This window comes from Rattus rattus, chromosome 5, assembly GCF_011064425.1.
Source record: "Rattus rattus isolate New Zealand chromosome 5, Rrattus_CSIRO_v1, whole genome shotgun sequence".
Classification (NCBI taxonomy): domain Eukaryota; kingdom Metazoa; phylum Chordata; class Mammalia; order Rodentia; family Muridae; genus Rattus; species Rattus rattus.
In genome coordinates this window covers 88,285,425-88,307,302 of record NC_046158.1, presented here as the reverse complement: position 1 = coordinate 88,307,302, position 21,878 = coordinate 88,285,425, and the positions used below count along the sequence as shown (strand labels likewise).

The 21,878-nt window shown below is 39.2% G+C and overlaps 1 protein-coding gene across 1 annotated transcript in view; it reads right to left on the bottom strand.

Moving 5' to 3' along the window:
• The window catches only part of Lgr4 (leucine rich repeat containing G protein-coupled receptor 4), a 96,373-nt gene that overhangs the window by 7,506 nt on the left and 66,989 nt on the right, over positions 1-21,878 (bottom strand). The window contains exons 3-14 of the mRNA XM_032903868.1: positions 17,019-17,090; positions 15,592-15,663; positions 9,921-10,136; positions 8,814-8,885; positions 7,274-7,342; positions 6,595-6,666; positions 6,327-6,398; positions 5,934-6,002; positions 4,432-4,503; positions 3,418-3,483; positions 2,319-2,390; positions 176-247 (exon numbers count right to left, since the gene is read on the bottom strand). Coding sequence (XP_032759759.1) covers positions 176-247; positions 2,319-2,390; positions 3,418-3,483; positions 4,432-4,503; positions 5,934-6,002; positions 6,327-6,398; positions 6,595-6,666; positions 7,274-7,342; positions 8,814-8,885; positions 9,921-10,136; positions 15,592-15,663; positions 17,019-17,090 — 996 coding nt within the window. The remainder of the gene's footprint in view (positions 1-175; positions 248-2,318; positions 2,391-3,417; positions 3,484-4,431; positions 4,504-5,933; positions 6,003-6,326; positions 6,399-6,594; positions 6,667-7,273; positions 7,343-8,813; positions 8,886-9,920; positions 10,137-15,591; positions 15,664-17,018; positions 17,091-21,878) is intronic.

The window sequence follows — 21,878 nt, the reverse complement described above, 5'->3', positions numbered from 1 at the left end:
ACATGTGTTAAGATAGATCTAGCACAGGTCTTGACATGTGAGAAGCTATTACTCTATCATGATAGCAGAGCATTTATGCAAGGAAAGAACTAAATAAATATTTTGATCTGACTACCGGTTTTGTAGACCGTTTACTACTTTCCTTGTACTATGCCACAGCCATTCATTTACTTACAGGTTAGTAATTGTCCCAAGCTTCGCAAAAGCTCCACTGTGAATTTCACGGATCAGGTTTCTACTCAGATCTCTGCAATCACAAGAGCAACATCTTAATTATTTCACAAAAACAATCAAAACTCCAGTCAGACTACACCTTATAATCCGAGGAAGTAACACAATATCCCTTAACCAAGACCTTCCATCTTGCCCAACAACATTCTTTAAATGTCTGCAGTCGCGGCCCCTCTTTCACACCAGTCTTCTCAGAATGCATTCCCTGTAGCACGCATGCATCTCAGTCGGCATCGCTTTCAAACCAGTTGTGAATTTTCTCTACTTTATCTTCTCGGACCAGTTCCAACATAGCTACGATATGATATCGCCTTTGATACAATTAACCAGGGTGGGAGAAACCCTGTACTGACAAGCTTTAAAAAGAAAAAGGGAGTGGGGTGGGGCTTTGTATTGTTTGCCTTCTCAAAGCTTAGCGGTAGGGCCCCAAGAGAAGACAATCAATAAGCAAACAAGAGCATTCCAAAGGGCTTCCCTATCACTCTTCCCCACAGCAGGAAATCAACTCCTATCAAGGTTAGAGCTAGCCCTACTTTACTGAACACACCTTGACAAATTCTGATATAACAGCATTCATAAACCAGGGAACTAGTGTCACATTTAAACTGGTCCTTAACATTAATTAAAAGACTGGGTAAATTCATAGCACAAACTCAAGAAATGACCAGCTTTTAGTTGTCATTTATCAGTGCTCTAAACTGGTGGCAGATAGAACCTAGCCCTCCCTTGGAGAATGAACCTTCTTGTGACAGATACACCAAGTCACACCTCCAGCCTGTTTTATTTCTTAAAGGAGACCCACTAGAAAAGCAGATTCAGCCAATGTAATTTCTCATGTGTCAATTTTTCAAACATTTCTATATTTAAAAACCGTGTATTAATTGAGTGTATTTATTTTATTTTCTGTGCTTAGTCATCTCCATGTTCCCAGTCTTAGTAGAATACCAGGCACAAATATGTATTCAAATGAAGTATATTTGACAACACAGATACTCCAGAGCAAGGTCAGCAAACTTTTCTTTGTAGAAAGCCCAAGAGATCTTTTCACCTTCTGGATCACACAGTTTTGTCTGCTACCGATCAACTGGACCACAGCATGAGAAACACAGCTTAAATCAACATTTCAACATGAGGCCTGGCGTGTTCCCACAATAGTCATAATTGTAGGAGGTAAGCTGCAGCCAGCATAGGGCTGGGGTCAGCCTACCCTTGCTCTAAGGAAGTACCAAACCTCACTGAGACTTGAAATCAACTAAGTTTCTTCTTTGAAATGATAAGCATGCCATTGGCTGAATACCAACATCATCAATGGGATAGGATATACCAAAAGGAAATTTTTAATGTAGTATCACAAGGTAAAGAAAGGCTAAACGATGTTTATAAAATATCAATCATTTTTAAAGTGTTGCTAGTAACATGAAAATTGTTGTGAGAGTTTTATTTTTCTTAAAGATTTTATTCATTTACTTCATGTATGTGAGTACACTGTCACTGTCTTCAGACACACCAGAAAAGGGCATCAGATCCCCATTACAGATGGTTGTGAGCCACCATGTGTTTGCTGGGAATTGAACTCAGGACCTCGGGTTAAGAGCAGTCAGTGCTCTTAACCACTGAGCCATCTTTCCAGCCCGGAGAGTTTTAATTATCACAATAATTACACGATAATTGACACAATATGGAATCACTTCAGAAGGGAGTCTCATCAGGTCAACTTATGGGTAAACTCATAGGGGAACTCCCTTGGTTACATTAATTTAGGTATGAAGAGCCATCCATTGTGGGTGGCACCATTTCCTAGGCAGAGGATCCTGGACTGTATCAACTGGAGAAGGCTAGCCTTTCAGCATTCATTAACATCTGTCTGCCCCAGATTGTGGAAGGAATGCAACCAGCCTTTCGGTCCCAGCTACCCTAGAACCCTACAGTAACCACAATCTGAACTGTGAGCCAAGCCAACCCTTTCTCCCTTAAGTTGCTTTTGTCAGGGTGTTTTTATCACAGCAACCGGAAACCTAACACAGTCAGGATATGTAAATTTAGAGTTTGACAAATTTTTTGTCTTTAATAGTCATAAACAAACTTACAGAATCCTTAGAGATGTTAGGCCTTGAAAAGTATTTTCCTTTATTAGGTAGATTTGATTACGCTGCAATGAACTAAAAAAAAAAAAAGAAGGATGGGAGAAGAGAGGTAAGTTAGAGAGAAATTAATAAACTTTTCTTTGTAGAAAGAAAAATTATATTTTTGAAAAATAATATTCTGGGTTTTTTTCCTAATTTTATAAATTTATATATAAATAACACTGATCTTGTTGAAAGTAAAATCTCCAATTTATGTATAAAATTAAAATGTTAAACTAACTGATATTCCATCTGAACTTATACTGGGAATTAACTGGTACCTAGCTAAATTCCCACCAGTCTTACTCAGATGTGAAAGAAGAAAGAGGACAGTGAGAGAAGCTTTGAAACTAGCTATAAAATGTAGCATAGGGAGGAAGGGAAGAGCATAGGAGGAAAAAGAGGGGAGAGGGGAAGGAAAGGCCAAGGAAGGGAGAGGGAGAGGGAGAGTGGAAAGAGAAAGAGAAAGTGAAAAAGAGAGAAGAGAAAATAGAAAAGTATTAATATCCCCTCTCTCATATCTAGACCAGGTTCCACCTGAGCTGTCCTGGCTCTGACATATGGGATTCTAGTATTCAGATCTCTTTTCCCAATAGCCAGAGTATATTTTTCTGTTCTCTGATATAACTACCCTCCCCTTACAGCATCTGACAGAATGTCTAGTAGACAGAAGCCTAATATTCCTTTTTTTGTAAGCAAGAAATCAAAATTGTTAGACAGCAGAATTAGTTCTGTATCTAAGAACATACCCTCAAAGTATTGACATACAGAACTAATAAGCCAGGAAAAAAAATCTGAAACCAGATTAAAACAGTTTTATAACAGAAACAAAAAGATTGGACTAAAGTCATTTCAAGGCACATTTCCCAGGTAATAGAAAAACTTCCCATTGTTACAAATCATGAACAAAATGCTCACTGCACTAATAGACACAGGACATTTTATTTATGGAACATTTGACTATCTGAACTTCTGATTTCTTGAAACAGTTCATTATTGGAACTGATCAGTGAACTAACAGTATGCCACAGAAAAAAACAGAGTAAGTCAAAGGCCAACTTACATTTCTTCCAATGCACGACAACCATTAAAACTTGGAAGGTCTCTTATATTGTTATAAGATAAGTCCCTAAAAACAACAAAACAACTTAATCTCATTATTAAAATACTATATTAAAAGTACTGTGCCTAGAAGCATTGAAAGCAGCACTAGGGTCTTCCAAAGAGAATAGCTAAACAAAAAAAACAAGCTTTGGTTTCCCCAGTGCTACAGGGCTCCACCACAGAACTGAGATTTGAAGTGCACAGTGTTGAGTGTAGACATGTATCATATACTAAAATATATTGAGTTCTGCAACATGTCTAGACTATAACAAAATGTGCATAAAGTCACTAGTAAAGCTACAGATTTTTAGAAAACGTATTCTTTCTAATACATTTTATGTAATATATTATGATGTTCTTAGAATGCTTTGGTACATTTTTAGGTCATTTATATGAAATTATGGATGTCACTGGGCTTTTCCCTCAATTTCAGTTACCATGTTTATGTTAGAAAATCCACTAAAATATGTCACTACTCAATCTGTCACTAGTCAATCTGTCATTTATTTTGTTACTAGCTCCTTTAAGTACTTAACACATCAGAATCTAACTGTTCTGATGAGAGCTCTATACCTTTACTTTTAATTTCTAAGTCGGCTTACAAATTTTAGATAGCCACAAATAGTTCATTGTTGACTCAGGAAAGCAAAGCTCGAGGATCTGTTTAGTTATGAATGACAGAAAATGGCGGTGGGGTAGAGGGAATGATGCCCAAGTGGAAACCAGATTAACAACTAACTAGTCTCTTGGTTTATTTTGCACCAAATAAAGTAACAAAATAATTAACCCATAATACACAATCCTAAAGTCAAATCCAGATACGCCCTACCCCCTGAAGTATTAATCTCCTTGTTTACATGAAAGAAACAAACAAATAACCAAACCTCAAACCACCTGGTGAACACAGGTCATTCGGAATAAAACACAGGCTCTGTAAAGTACACAAAAGAAGGGAGAGAATCACCCAACTTACAGAGTCCTCAGCATCTTTTGGTTTTGGCACAGATCATCAGGTATGCTGCTTATTTTTGTCCCTGTCAAGGTTCTGTAGGAAAAAAAAAAAACAATTGTTTAAAAGAGACAGTTCAAGTTGGGATAGTAAATAAAATGTTCCTCTCGTATACAAAAAGTGAAAGACTGCGTATGTCCCTGTGCACCCCCAACCCCTGCCTATCTACCATCTAAAGGTAGGCACATGGGAGGGTGAACTAACTCTCAATATGTCATCTTCACAGTAATGAAAAAGAGCTGTGGCAGAAGGGGTTAACACTGTCCAAGGGACAAGTTGATTTCCTACAACCTGTCATCTTTTCTCACATACAACACATTTGAAACCACCCCAGAAGCCTAATACGAATTGTTTCTGCTTTTCTTTCTGAGCCAGTTCAGCATTCTGAAACATTCCTATTCTCCCTGCTTCTTTCCCATTTGTAGTCAGTCACTAATTCCACTTATTTCTTCTAATGTGTCTAATATCTCACATTTTCTCTCCTTTCTTCTGCCATATAGATCAAGAGTGAAATATTCCAATATTTCATAAAGCAGGGCAGGATCTGATCATGCCCTTTGTTCCAGAGGTGTCCAAAATGGACTGAATGCCTTGAGCACAGCTGTGTTTGGTGTGTAGTTCCTGGCTCTGACCATGACCTCACAGTTCTGGATCTTGACCTCTTTACTGTACTCTCACCACACTAACTGGTCCAATATTCCCAACCTGCACAAACTACCTAAACTGGAGCTCCTTTCTCAGTGCTTCCCAACTTCTTTTCATCTTAGAATACACGAAAATCATTTAACATACACATAGCACACCATCTTAAGACTCCTACAGATAATGGCCCTGGTCTACCACAGGCCCAAGCTGCTAAAGGACTGAAAACAAGATCTCAGATGCACCTGTCTCCATTCATAGACCACTCACTAGGAATCTTTCCTATAGCCAAATGTGCAGGGGTTAAAGAGCTGATCATTTTAATATCTTGTTCCAAATATCTTCATCCCACATCCCCATTCCCTTATAAACATGGGATTATTGTCTATATTTGATCATCTGTATGCCACCCTGATATATTTTTGGTATTCCTAGTCTTATTAAATCTTGCCTTTAGAAGTGAAAAACTCAATCCTGAAAAACATTATACAATTTTGAAATATTTCATCTCCTTCATGAAGGCTTCTTGGTTAACTCAATCCTGTTGTCCTGCTTTTGAATTTCGGAAGTTCTGCTTCTAATTAACCATTTAGTTGCCACCTTCTATTCTTAGTAGCCCTTTCCCACCTGCCTACACTGGAAGCTGCACTCTGCCTGAGCTAAGTGACCTCAGGCCTACTACACTCATCTCCAAGTCTGACAGTCACAAAAGGGAGTTAAAAGAATGAGCATAAATCATCGCTGAAAAAGCACTGACTCTCTGCTGGCACCCTGGACTGCTGTAGTACTGTCTTTACATGACTTCATTAAAGTGTCACACATACAGACTCTCCAAATGGACAGTTCCGGTCAGATTGGGGAACCACTGCACCAGGCTTGCACCACGAATGACTCTAAGAAATTGGGGAGAAAAAAAGTAACTTAAAATATTTTCTTACATGATATTTTCATGTTTTAATTTTAAATTATAACATTATAACCAAATATGACTAGTTTCATCTTTTGAAGTTTCTTGAAAATGTGATTTGGTCAAGTATTCACATAAATTAGAATCACTATAAATTGTTAAGAGTTATCCTTTGACACATCACATAAAGGGCAGGGAAAAGGTATTTGTTTTCTCAAAGCTATAAACAATATTAATTCATGTTTTTGATTTAACAGTTTTGATTTAACATACACACTCAGGTACGTTTTTGAACTTGCATAATACTTACAAGGAATGCAGATCAGACAGGTTGTGAAATGCTGAGTTCCCCACAAAAGACAGAGGATTATCATACAAATGACTGTGAAAATATCCAGAAGAGGCAAGGTTTGCATACGCTTATGAACATTCTGAGATTAAATCCATATTCCCAGTGTCCATATATCAAAAAGCCAAAGGCCTTTTTTTGTTGTTTTTACTTTTGATGCAGATGTCTGGCATTTGTAGGCATAACTGCACGTGATTATATATTCAAAGAAAATTTAAAAAATACTTACATAGTTCTTAGCAGTGGATTACCACCAAATGCTCCATCAGGAATAACAGAAATAGAATTACTGTGAAATCCCCTAGAAAGATAGGAGGAAAACACTGTGAAACAAGTTAAAACCAGAATAGATGCCTGTATTCTACTACAATATGAGCTTTCAACTGATGATGCAGTCTCTGTTGTACCATGCATACATCCATAGCTCCACTCCACATGACCCAGGCTCCAGAGACTCCCTCATCCCCTTCACATATTTAAGTTTCCCACCCTTTAGGTCACATCGCACTCCTTTGTTTTGGTGATGCATCTTCCAGGGGTCCCAGGCTTCTGGGAGATCTCTGTGTGAGATGATTTGTCTTCCTTATTCACACTTGATATCTATATGGGAACAGCTAGTTATCTGCCTATTTCATGTTCTGCCTTTCTACAGAGGCCAAGACTACAGGCTCCTCCAGAAGATTATTTCTCGTGCCTTTTACTTGCAGTAGCATCTGACCCTGTACAGTAATCTATGCTCTCAACCCTTTGTGCTGGTTAATACAGTATGATTTGTGGACTGACTGTGTGTGTGATAGTATATGTTATGGGTATATGTAATGAGAGGAAGAAGCTTCAAGACCTAACTACTAGAGTATTTGATGGTGAATTCCAGGATGCAGAGCATGAAGAGAAAAAGCAATACTCACAGCTCTTTAAGGCTGGGAAGGGCTTTAATAGCCTGAGGAAACTCATCCAAGTTATTATAATTCAAGTCCCTAGGGGAAAAAATGGGAGGAAATATCCAAGCATAGTGAATAATAAAAATCATAATTCTAAGACATTCTGGTCTGCGTACATGTTTAAAGGTCACAGTCGCTAGTTGGCAATATCTTTCTCCCAACTACATTGTCATTTAAAACCCTATAGGAACTTCATCTATGGATTTTTATAGAACATTAAATAGGAAAAGTCATCCTTTATGTTTTTAGATTAATACATTTACAAGCTTGTAGAACTATCAGATCACATGTCACTGAAGGATTAAACACATGAATCTTACAGAAGTTCTTGGCTAGACTATGAAACAGAGGCTACCCATGGAGTAGACAGCCACTCCCTAAATTCTGGTATAAGTTGTTGAAATGAGAAGGACCAGACTTGTTTTCATCTAAGTCATAAATTATTGAGAGCAAAGTCATACTCATTAGAGAGAGGTTAAGTCACAATGGTCTCTGACAATGTGGGTCTAGTTCTAAGAGTGTCCACATTTTAATTTCTCTTAACATAAAGAGCCCAATGGCGTATGGTTATTATGGCTGATTTTAGAAGAAAGGAAATTAAAAGCCCAGCTCCTTTGAAATCTATCGCTTCCCTTTTTTTTTACATAGGAGGGAAAGTGGCATTAACTGAAATAACTGGGAAAAAACTTAATATGAACATCATTTGGATTGTATACATGGGCTAGCTTTTATTTACTGCCTCATAAAAATTACACCTAGCAGGTGTCTTCCTCCAATTTTAACTTTCATATATCCACTGGTATTTATTATTTAATTGTTTTGACAGGTGGATTAAAGTCCTATAAGATGAGAAATCTTCTCAATACTTCACAGTTAGCCAGAAAATTCAGTTCACCAAAATACTACAGATCCTAAGTATTTGCAATTAGGTCTCAGTCATCCAAAGGAGACATTCTCCTAATCCATTTAATGTATCACCGTGGTAAATGTCATGTTCAGTCAAAGACCCAGAAGTCCTTTTCCAGCCAGTGGAAACACAGCATCATGCAAATTTTAAAAACATTAATGTGTTACATTTCAGCATATGAAAGCAGACATGCTGTTCCAACATGATTTAAACAAGTAACTAGGCTCCCGAAATCATGGAAAAACAACAACAATAAGTACAAAACTATCGCCAAAAAACCCCTGATTTTTAGAAATGTCAAAGTTCCTAAACTGTCACAAATTTAACACAACATTTTGGGGACGGTATAAATCTTTGCAGATGGAGCTGCTTTTAATACATATTTGGGGAAAGGGAGGGTTTGAGGTTCACACTTAAGTATCAGTTTGAATCAAAAATTGACATTGTTTTTCACAAGTGGGTTCTTAGACGGTAAAACCCGAGTTGTTAAAGTAAGTTAATAATGAGCTATTCTTAACAATGTTTTCCTTTTATCTTCATACGTTTAAGATTACACTGTCCCAATCACACTGTGATTATACAAACTATAAATGTACTCACAAGGTTTCCAGGTTATCTAGTCCATCAAAACAGTGTTGACTGAGGCTTTTAATTTTATTGTTATGCAGATGCCTATGGAAAAAAAGCACAAAGATGGCATTCATAACCTCTCAAATGCAAGTGTTAGAGCCGCTTAATGTGTCTGAACTGATGTGGGTGAGAGCAATGACGGAGGAGTCCACAGTCAACTTCAGAAAGCAATGACGGAGGAGTCCACAGTCAACTTCAGAAAGCAATGACAGAGGAGTCCACAGTCAACTTCAGAAAGCAATGACGGAGGAGTCCACAGTCAACTTCAGAAAGCAATGACGGAGGAGTCCACAGTCAACTTCAGAAAGCAATGACGGAGGATTCCACAGTCAACTTCAGAAAGCAATGACGGAGGATTCCACAGTCAACTTCAGAAAGCAATGACGGAGGATTCCACAGTCAACTTCAGAAAGCTGGCCATTACAGAGACTCACTGCACACAGAATACCAACATGAGGGGAATCCAATGCAGCAATGGTGACACACTGGAGATCACTGGATTTTGGCTCATACAAAATGAAACTTTATAGTAGCTCCTCCTTCATACAAAGCCTAGCATTGGTTGCCTTCTCTGAGGGGAGAAGGCAGCTTTATGGAGTTTACACCACTTAGGATGGAAATAGATTCTAATGGAAACGAGACGGCACCACGTCTCATGAACTTCTGAAAGATGAAAGGCGTAGAAAATCAAAAAGGTTTTGAATAGAAAAGTTGGGAAAATATAAAACATTCGTGGAGGAATAAGAAACATCTTACTTCTCTGAGCATTTCAAAGCAGTTTCCCTTCTTTAAATATTGAAGAAACGCACTCATTGTTGGGACAGAAACAGAAAAAAGTATTTGGTAAATGACCCAATTACTTTAAAAAGATGGCTACTTGTTTTAAAAAAATTCAACATCTACTACTAGATATTATTCAAGAAATCAGTATGTTTGATCTTATCAAAGGCATCTCCCCCAATACTAATTGTCCAAAACAGGACCATGAGGGCCACTTTTATAGTAATTTGTCACATGAAACCCATTTTGGCCCCAAATTAACACAAATAAACAGGAATAAAAGGATTAACCACATACAGAACCACCAAGCTTGAAAGGTTGGTGAATGCGAAGTCAGGGATGCTTGAGATGTTGTTGAGAGCCAAGGTCAGCGCCTGTAGGGTTGGCAGGTTGCTGAGGGGACGCACGGGCACTTCCGTCAAGCTGTTGTCATCCAGCCACAGATGGCGTAACTGGACAAGCCCTTCAAAACTGTCCTCCGGGACTGAGGTAATATGGTTGGCATCTAAGCGTCTGAGAAACAGAAACATTGACAGTGAGTAATGAGTACTACTGGAAGGAGTCAAACCAAAGAATACGGCTCCATAGTTTCCAAACAGAAGGGCCCCATAAAACTAGCCAGAGCCATGGAGGCCTCTCTTTCTTTAACTGTAACAGAAGTCTGAACAACAACAAATCTGAACTTCTTCCACAGCCAGCACATTATAGTTCCTTCCTGGCTAACTTCACTGCAGAAAAACACGCTTAAAAGAAAGCTCACAAAGCTCAAGTTAGAAATGTATGTTTCAGAATATACATCTACCAGAGAGATATTGGGTGGGCTTAGCGATTAACATGTGTGCGTGCAGTATTCACAGTATCCAGTGTTACAGGATAGGTGGTTAGAGACTGAATTTAACTACTACTCTGATTTGGAAACATAAGAATATGTTTACAGCTTTTTAAATAGCAGCAAACCCATTTCAGTAGATTCGCAGCTACCTTAGCAGATCAGCTAGAACGTTTGTTCAGATTATTTGTGGGAAAATTAAAATTCCTCCAATCAATACTATGTGGCTTTAAAGTTTCATCTTTTTCAGAAAATTCTGCAATTAGGGGGCACCATCTTAACAGGATTATTTATGTTTAAGTCTCTGTCTGAAAACCTGGACACGAAATCCTAACTATTTCTTTCTGTTGCCACAACCAAGTATAATTGTAGAATCACTTTTCAATACAAAGACAGCCTGGTGTTAGCAGGATGAGAAACTGTCAGCCAGGAAATGCCGGTGTTTCTCATAATCTCCTGCTGGTGGCTATCACGTGCATTCCTGTCTCACAGCCTTGGACCTCTCTGTGAAAAGGAGGAAGAGAAAAGACTGATCAAAACCCAGAACAACTTTTTGTTTTCTTTAAGAAAGTTGTTATTTGACAACTTTAAAGTTCAAAAACTGAGTTTTAGAGAGATTTCTGTGCCTTTCTGGGTTTTGTCGTCGTCGTTGTTTTTTAAATCCTGCTCCAACTTCAGCCATTACTGGAACTTTTAACTCCAGGAAACTGCTGGGTTCCCATTCCCAGGCCACTGAATTTTCCTTCTTGGGGCAGATTAGCAAGGGCTCTCAATTACAGACTTTTGTGTCTATCTAATGGGCATTTTCTTCTGAGAGCAACAACATAGAAAAGAACTTCAAGTTCTTTTCCTGGACTATGGAGTCTGTGTAAACCAAAAAGGGCTTCACAGAACTGACTCATGAAGAGGGACTGACCGTGTACTGGACACAGAGCTGTTTAGGGGATCTGTGTAATGAACAGATAAGAAAGTGTCCAAATACAGATAGGAGTCACAACCTCCGAGAATCCACTCTTGAGAAGAGACATTAGCCGTAATCAGATAGATTAACTACACAGTGTAACTGAACACACTTGTAGATGATTCGGCTAGCTGCAGTCCATTCACATTTAAACTGACCATCTTGGAAGACATAAAGGATGAAATGGTATGAGGCATTCTGTGGGTTGGAGATGAACAGACTGAGAAACTACAGAGTGCTTAAAAAGTGCAGTGAAGTAAACATGAGGAATGGCGATAAAACTGGAAGACATCGAGGCAACAGGAGCTATCTGAAATGTACCTGGTCAAGAAAAGCACTTTTAAAACTTTAATATTTAATCTAGAGCCTAATGAATTAATTAGCAAGGGCCAGCAGAAGCAGTAGTTGAGCAGGAGGTGTTTCAGACAAATGTCAAGGACAACAGAAACAAACTTAGTTAAGACCACATAGTTCCCAAAAAGACAGAGCAAGGAGAACATGGCGGGTGGGGGAGTAGAGGGGTCCAGGGATATATACCTGTGACTCTAAACAGGGTCTGGTTTACACAGGTCCCGCAGTCCAAGAAAGGAACTTGAACTGTATTTCAATTATAGAGTAAAATTCTTCCCCAGTTTCTCAGTGGCAAGACAGTTTAAAAGTATAAATTGCTTATTTTTATCATTGATAATAATTAATATGTATATTTAATAAAGCCCAAAGGCACTTGTAAATAAGCCAACAAAAGTCTACCAAAATCAAGTCTCCTCTGTAAAGTGTTTCATTAAATAGGATAAAGACCATACTAAGCTACCTATTCCTTTTAAATGTGAATTTAGTACTAGTGACACATATGCCTATGAATTGTCATATTCCATCAAGCAAGTAAATCTAAACTGAGAAAACAATGAAATTATCTTCTATGTGAAGGAGTAATCCAGGAGGACAGACAGAGATGTGGGTTCTGCTAAATGCTTTTCCAAAATTAGAAAGGTGCAAACAAATGAGAGTGCAAACAAAAGACCTATAGAAAAATGGACCCTTGAATACAAAATTAAATAAGCAAAAAGGACTTATGGACCCAGATTTGTAGACTGCTGTAAAAAGGACTCGAGAGTTTAAACTTTATACTCCACTCATGTGGACGTTAGTGACACCTGTAAGTGTAAAGACTTATATTGAGATCAACGCTTTAAGGAAAATCTTTATATGTTGCTTTGTATAACTTGGTAGTAAACCATTAGATGAGTACTTGAAAAGCTGAGTTCAGTCCCTAACACTACCACCAAAAGAGAAAAACAGGGCTGTCCTAGTGGCCTACACTATTAATAGTCATCCTAACAGACCAAGAAGTAGTGCAGTGGACTGCTATACAAGATGTGAAGCAGCATAGTATCACGGAATGGTATGCGAGCTTTTCCAACATGTTCTACTAGCAACACTCCATAGAGTTTGTATATATTACTTGCTAAAAAAATTCCCTTTCTAAGTGATTAGCAATATGTTGACCACATTTCATCTTGAAAATGTATATGATCAATTGTGAGGAATGCATTTTAGTACTAAAACTCACATCTTAAATTTCTTGCCTTAAATAAAATTATAGTGACTAAATGTTACACGTAGTTCGGTTAGGGGCCTGGCAGATTGTACACAGGTCTAACAGCTTATCTGACCACCTTGTAAGCTCTAACCAAAGCACATAAATATGGGTCAGTGGCAGGCAGAGCTACACCCTGACTGGGACTATTTAGATGATCATGTCTGTGGCCTCCGTTTAAACTTTAATCTCACTTCAGGATCCTAAAAATGGGACTTGTAGGCTCAGTGGACCTCTCTTTTCCTCTTCCCAATGAAGCTACATTAAATAAAACTCCTTTTCTGCTTCCTACTATTAATTGGACTCTTCTAATTGGATTATTAATGATGGATGGCTGAATCTGGCTTGGGGCACAGTTTGTGGGCCCACACGTTCCATAACTGTCCTAGTGTGAAAAATTTGTGATCAGTAAACAAATAATCTATGTAATCAAAAGCTCTCTTTTCTAATTTTACAATAGGGTAAATATTACAGTTAAACTTTAAAGTATTGAAGAAATTAGGGATATTTATTTAATCTTTGAGGTTAATATTTAATATAATATTCAATATAAATTTGATATAAAAAAGCTACCTTAGAGCTAATTCTGTTGGCCATTTTAATATTCTACTTATGAATTTATGAAGGGTTGTTAAATTATCTTTTTATTAATACCTAGAATTCACTCTGACTTTACAGTCACCATCAAGTATTCACTTATCTCAAACTCCTCCTGGTCAATTTTAACGCCTAATGAACTTTGTTCCTTTTCAGGTCTGTGGTGAAACCACAAGGAAATCTTTAACATAACTTGGGTCTGAAGATCAGATTTGAAAACTGACTCAAGTGCTGATAAGGGTGTTTTACACCAGGGTAGAATTTCAATGATAGCTCATTTGACCATATAACACCCACTATGCTAACAAACCCCAGAACACTTCTTTCTTAAATGCAACACACTTGATACAGAGCTCCTTCTATAGTTTGTTACATATTAAAGTAGATCAGAACTTCACACACACACAGAGAGGAAGAGAGAGACAGACAGACAGACAGAAACAGATGACAGACAAGATTGAGTGTTTTATGTGGCCTTTCTATTCTCATAATAATATGAGTTAATCCAAGCACCTCATGCACTGAGTGATGGGTGCACACTGAGCTTTGCTTAACTCACTGTTTTTGAGGGAGCAGTCTCCAATTTTTGTACCAACACCACTTCAACTCACCCATTTTACTAACAAATACCACATGCACTTCAAAGGTACTTGTTGGCCACAAATTAGAAACAATCTATTGAAATTTTCTTGGTAATTTTTCTGTCCTGAAGTTGAAAATGAGATTTCAGTCTTCTCTTTTTTGCCTTCGAACTAGGCAAAATAATTGGTCCTTTGATCACTAAGTCTATGAAAATAATGATTCAATGTGAAGGTCTTAAAGTCAAACCAATTAAGTGTAAAGTACCAAAAGAAAACAGGTCCTATTTATGATGTTCAATGAGTTCACATCTAGAGGAGTCAAACGGCTCTGCATCCTTAGATGCAGGAGGAGAAAGACTCAGCCAAATATTTTTGTAAAAGCAACTCATTCTAACTGAGTCATTTTAAAAGCCAAGTTCACTCTAGTGAGCAACAAATCCTGATATTCCATAGCTTGCCACTCTTGCAAAGTGAACTGCTTAATACACACAATCTTAACTTCTATTTGAATTAAAAACTGAACAGCTAACACCCTGGACATTCCGTTTGTGACAGGAATGAGTTAATGTTTACCTTTTACAGCAAGTGATTTATTAGTATGTTTTTGCTCTAACACTCACTTTACACTCACTACTAGAATTCTGCTAAGAAACTCCGATTAGTTAGAATTCAGGAACAGGTTTGTCTGGTTTTGAATCCCCGCTGTGCCTTTACTAGCCGTGTGCTGTTGGGCAAGTTACTTAAAATTCTCTCTGCTGTCATCTGCTCATTACCTATCGTGAACTCCAATGCAAGAAAAGCATTTAGAATTCATATAAAGCCAAGTTCTTTGAGTATAAAGACTGTAAAAAAACAAAGTGCTATTTGGAAAAGCATTTAGAGTTAATTATGTGAAAAAAATCCAAAATTAAAACCCTGATTATGCCACATAAAACAAGTTTTATCTTTAAAAAAAAAAAATAGCCAACCTGGGAAAGGAGGCAGCCCAGGCTCAGACAGCCAAGTTATCCCTCTATGGATTCTGAGCCACAGGTAAGGCATTAAACTCAGTTCATACCAATCACTGCTGCCGAAACCTAGATCACATCTATGGCTGTTAGGACACAAGACATCAGATCTCCTGCACATCTCTAACTCTGGTCTGAAAGAGCTGTGACCAGCAGCCATGTGCCTGTTGACACTAGTGCACCCCGCACTCACAGAAGACCCCCCAGCCTCTGAGTCAAGAAAGAAAGTAAACTGAAGGACCACCTTCTGCCTTACAAAGGATATTTTGATAACAGCAATTTTCATCCCAGGGAAGAGGATAATCTCCTCTGGCCTTGGGGTTTCCTTTCCTTATTCATTTAGCAGCCAGAGTGGCCTCCCAATGACCCAGAGTGCGGAAGACAAAGGCTACTTACAAAGACTGCAAAGCACTCAGTCCATGAATGGCTTCACTGGGCACGGTTCTCAACTGATTATTCTGGAGTGTTCTAGAAGGAAAATTTTGGTTAGTGGTTAATAAGCAATTGTTACAATTTTTTCCCATATAAGAATATGGAGCAATTTATTTCCCTAAAAAAAAAAATATCAAAACTGGAGTGGGCAGGGTAAAAAACATCTAAGGCAAGAAAACTGTAAAATGTTAAGAAGCATTTACTGTAAACTCAGAGATGATATTTACGCTGCTATTCCAGGCCATCTATAATGGAGCTGTGAGGTGATCCACATTTCCAGGGCTCGTTTCTTTCCCTAGGCTAAGATTCACTAGGATTTGTAACAAATTTACTGGGGTGTCTCAGCAACAAACCCATTGGAATTTCTAATGCCTACTCAAATTGGAAGAAAGCAGAGCCAAAAGAAACCTGGGCATTAGATAGCAACAGGCAGTCAGTTTGCAAGCAAGGAGAGCAGACACTGGGCCTTAAGGAGCAGCAGCAATGTCTCAGTGCCTGCAGGCTGAGTATAGACATCATCAAGTCTCAGTCCTGGGAGAGCTGAGACCTGAAGAACAGAGACAAGCATCTCTATGAAAAACAAAATCTGGGGTTGGGGATTTAGCTCAGTGGTAGAGCGCTTGCCTAGCAAGCACAAGGCCCTGGGTTCAGTCCCCAGCTCCGGAAAAAAAAAAAAAAGAAAAAAGAAAAAAGAAAAGAAAAAAAAAAAACAAAATCTTTCCCATTTTGACCTAAAGCCAGTCTTGTTATGTTAATGACTATTTGACATGAATCATAACCACAGAATAGAAGTAACAGGACTACCTAAATACACTGAACTAGAGGCCTTGTGACTTCGTCCAGAGTAGTAGTGACAGAAGTAGGTGAAACAGTGGCTGTCAACCCACATGATCTTCAGTCTGTTACCCTCCAAGCTCCTGCATGGCCAGGAATTTCTCTTCTGATCTCTGATTATCTTTATAAATCATGAATGTGATTCACTCGCTTCAATTTCTTCAGCTCTAAAATGCTTTTAACATGTAAAGCACTTACAAAGCTCTCTCCCTTTAGGGTTGGCTAATTAAAAACCCTTGTAGCTATAAAGAAAGTAGAAATGAAACTCCACCAATATAGCTTAAAAATGGTTTTGAGTCAGTACGTTAGTAGCATGGCGAGTCTGTGATGCCTCGGAGTTCAGAATACTTAGTATTTAGAATTTTTATCCTTCGTTATCTAGACCCAAGTTTGCCCAGAGCAACCTCTAGCCTGTTCCCGTACCCATTGGCCATGCCTTAAATCTTTTAATCCTCAACTAAAAGACACTGTGCTTAACCTAGCTGCAAGCACGTTGACTATGCGGAAAGCAAACACACAGCCAGCTGTGGCGCTCGCTCTAAAACTGCATTACTTACAGGACTTTGAGTTCTTTCAGCCCAGACAAGGCTTTTGGATGGATAAAAGAAAGGTCGTTACCAGCCAGTTGTCTAGAAAAAAAAAGTAACAAGAGAAAAAAATAGTAATTCAAAGTTAAAATTCAGAATCCACAATAACCTTATCTGTGATTAAAACTCTATGCTAAACATTTCTCAAGACGACATGACATTAAACAGGGACTTAACATCTGCTAAAGCGGTCCCAAGATTCTTCCAGTGAATTAAGAATGTCTAGATTTTTTTTTTAAACTTCCAATACAATAATTTAAGAAGGCACATTTTTATTCTGGTGAGGTCAAGCAAGCCAAAACACATTAAGCCAAATTAAGTTTGCTATTCACGGTCACTCTGCAGCTTGCAGTGTTTTCTGAGGGCCTCATAAATACAGGCTACTAGTCAGCAGGCAGGACTGTTTACACAGAGCAGAGCAAACCAGTCTGTCAAGGAAGAATGCTGTCAGGAGGCAAGTCAGCCTGTTATCTCCACAGAAATCCACAACAGCATACTCCAGACAAAGACGGTTTGGGATCCTGGATTTCAAATAAAGGCCTAAAAGCACACATTTAAAGAAAAGTTTCCCTGAAGAAATTATTAAGTAGAGCATTTAAGTGGGGGAAAAGTGAGCAAGAAAGACTATGAATTCTTTTGTGTTCTTTCTCCACTTTTCCTCCCACTTCCTCAGGACTATGGCACAGAAGTTGTGTTTCCCTGTCATGGAGCACAGGACCCTGCCTCTTGGGTCCACCAGGTTTAGTCTTTCAAGCAGCTGGATTCTATAACTGATTTTTTAAAAAAATCTTTCCATGTCTTCTTTTTAAATGCTTCTACTTATAATTTAGTTTCAATTAGCTTTTAAATTGATAAAACAAATTTTATAATTTCTCCTTTAAAAAGGTCTATTTCCAGTCAAATAATACATGTCTATAATCAGAAGGCCAAGACAATACAATCTCAAGATCAAAGCCATGCTGTAATATACAGTGAGTCCCTCTCTCAAAAATAAAAATGCAGGAGCTGGAGAAATGGTTCAGCTATTAAGAGCACACTGGCTGTTCTTCCAGAGAGTTCCATGCACACAGATGATAGTTCAACTATCTGTAACCCTAGTTCCAGGGGATCTGGACCCTCTACTGACCATTGAGGGCACTGGGGACATATGAGGTATATGTACAAACAAACAAAACACTTATACACATTAAAATAAAATACATATAGAGAAGGAAAAAAAAAAAACCAAAGAATTTCCTTTGTTCTCTCTGATCACTCTGTAAGCACCCTACTTCCCTAGGCTTGAGTTCATTCGTTCACTATCAAGTTCTAGTTGCCAAACACAATATCCTCTCCCTCTTCTTTAATCTGCTATATCTACCTTGATTTTAGGGACACAGGGAAAACATCCTTAGGAACTCTAAAATTCAAAGTAATGTCTGAAATTCTACTATAAGAGCCTTGCTTTCTTCTAAGGCTTTATACACTTAAAATGCATGCAGCATGAAAAAACGTGACTCTACATGACCTCTGGTCCACAGCAGACATATGTTACACAGATGGGTGAAATAAAACAATTCAGAAACCCCAACGGTGCAGATGATAAATAACTTCTTCCTCGGTAAATGGTAATGATGCTGGATTCTCAGTCAAGCCCCAAGTTTACCATGGGGTGTAGGCCGTCACTCATCACGTCCTTCCAGCCTAGTGTCTGTACCACATGCCCTCTGAGGCTTCTAATGTGTTGTCCCAACATCTTAATCCATACCATCAACCTTTTAAATGCCATCTAAAACGGCATCATAGCCTAAAGAATCTAAGCAGACAAAGCCAACACGGTGCGTTATTAAGTGATAAGTGACTTATAATTTGCTTACTTTGTAAAAATTAGCAAAACTTGAGCTATATTTTATGAATGCCTAAGTTAAAGGAAAGCAAGCATTTAAGCTCAATGAAGCAGAAGTAGACAACAATAACAGTATATGTGATGAAAAAAATTTCCTCATGGCTTTACTTCTATGCTGGTCCAATAAAATCTCCTCTTTTGCATTTCCTCAGTGGAACTTCTGAACCCTTTCTGGTGGGCAACTGCCCAATTCATGAATTGTTGTTTGCCAAAACCAATCTTAATTGGTTGGAGAGATGTTATCAAAGATATAAGCTTGGCTGACCTTGCAAAGCACCTGAGTTCAATCCCTAGCACTCACTGGGCAGCTCCCAACCAGCCATGACTTCACCTCCAGAAGAGATCTCACACCTCTGGCTTCCACAGGCACTTGCAACTCATGTGCAACATAACCATGTTCAGACATATCATGTGTACTTCAGATGCCAACACACATAGCTAGAAATAGACAAATCGGGAGTCATGGAGCCTGCCTGGGTCTGTGCCGGGTCCACTGCATACATGCTGTACTTGTATAGGTTTGGGGTTTTGTGGGACTCTCTTGACTGCTCTTGGGATGCTTTTCCTCTTGGGTTGCCTTGTCCAGCCTTGATACGAGGGCTTGGGTCTAGCCTTACGAATCCTGTTATGCCACATTTAGTTGGTATCACTAAGAGGCCTGCTCTTTTCTGAAGGGGAATGAGGAGCAGTGGATCCAGAGGAGTGGTGGTGGTGGTGGTGGTGGTGGTGGTGGTGGTGGTGGTGGTGGTGGTGGTGGTGGTGGTGGTGGTGGTGGTGGACTGAGAGGGTGGAGGGAGGTGTAACAGCAAGTATTCAGGATAGGAGCCATAAGGGAAGAATAAATAAAAAGAAAAAACTACTGTACACCAGTTTCTGTTTTTAAAATATCAGTCTTTCCCCACTGGGGATTAGCATACAAACCAGAAAAATAGAAGAAGACAGTTTTATTCTCTCTTCTATGAAACCCTTTCAAAATATTTCCCCTCTTGCTCCCAAACCTCCCCAAGTAACCAGCGTCAATGCTACATCATCTCAGTGCCTCACCGTGGAGCCTAACTGACACTCTTTAAACACCCAATGGCCCCGCTTCTCCCTTGAAGGAAACCCATAAATAAGTAACTACAGCACCAAATTAAACATGGGCACAGGCTACCTTCTGGCCATTTATTGCACATTAATCTCACAGGCCAAGTACAAATGCTTCTCAGAATGAGGTACACATCCCACACTTCCATTCCCATCCATAGCTGTGTATCCTCTGATGGTCCTTCCTGCACTGGGGATGTAGCTGAGAGCTTGCTTAACAGGGACAAGGCCTTGGAGTCAATCTCTACCAGAGCCAACAGAACAAATAAAAGAGTTCTTTGCAAACACTCCTGGTGCCAAAACACAGCTTCCAGTGGCCCACCTCTGTGCAAACTCCACATAAGCAATGAAAGGATTTGCCCCACTCAAGCTCCCTCAGTAAATTCAGCTAAGAATGCTCACAATTGAAACACAGCATTTAAAAGACCACATTTTTCAAAGCTCGGACCGCACCATAAGGGCCTTAAGAGGCAGTAGCCATCTTTCCCCAAGTGCCTCAAATAGTCCTGTTAACTCTGCTCTTCCCAGCTGTCCTTAAAACCTGGGCTGAAAGCAGCCACCAAAAATGAAATCCTATAAACACAGTTTTCCAGGGTCTTTCACCCCTTGTCTCTAACATTAGCTTTTACCATCCTGACATCTGTGGGCCCTCCTTGGGGAATTTAACATTCTATGCCATGACCACGAGAAAGAGTGCTTTATTAAATAACCGAGCCAGTGGCAAAGTACATCTGATAATCTTAATTTGTCAACGAAAAAGACTGTTTAACCACATTAGTCAAAATATTTGCTTCCTTTTCCCCAAATCTGCCTCTTTATAAACTATGTGAATGCTAAAGTAACCTGGTCTCAAAGAGCATTCCATTTCTCCTTGACTTATTGTTAATAGAAACGACACAGTGAGAGAGCTCTGTGCATGGGGCTTATCCTGAAACACAAGCCAAAGGTCTGGAGAACTGAAATAAACACTGTGAGTGTAGTGGGTGGATGATAATGTATTACAGGAGGCACACCACTCGATGACTGTTTATTGGGAGAAAATACGGCAGATGCAGCCTTCCTCTCCTGTAGTTTATGGAGCTGCTGTGGTGAGGAATGATACCCGCTGCAGCTTCAGCAGTCACTCCCCAGAACCTTTCTCACAGACCGCTCACTTTGCATGCTCCTGCAAGCCAGTCAGGACTTCTTGTAACAACACATCTTAGGGGTGCTTCCTGTCTTGAAGTTCAGATCCAATAAAAAGCAAAGTAAATAAGTGACAGGACTTGGGGCTGGGTCCCCTAGTCCTTAGGAAACAAACATCTAAGATCTTATGAGGTACAGTAAGTAGTCAAAACAGATGGCATGCAGTTGTTCTTTCATATTAATTACATGACAACAACAACTCTGCTTTTCTAAAGCACCAGAGAGGTTAGGTGACTTGGCAAAAATCACACAGCTACAAAGTGGAAGAGTCAGCATTCTAGTGCTTGCTTAGCTGCCTCAATGTTTATCTATTTGTTCCTGACCTGAGGTGCTTCTGTGGTGTCACCCAAACATTAGGAAATCTTTCCCAGAGGAGAAGTGGAACGCTATGGACTTGGGCAAGCTAACAGCTTTGTTTGAGTATCAACAGCTCTGCTCTAGCAGCCCAAAGCTGACAAACTGTGCATATGCATTAGGAGTCTGAACTGCAAGTATGGGGGAATTTCCCAGCAGACTAACAGTCCACGCCTCACTCAGCCAAAGATATAGGGACTCTTACTGGGCCTACGGTGGCTGAGCCTGAGGAAAAGTATAACCAGTGATGCCTTTTAACAAAGAACAGCTGTTTCCCATTCCATGCCTGGGTTTGCACTTCTGTGCCACAGACAACAATT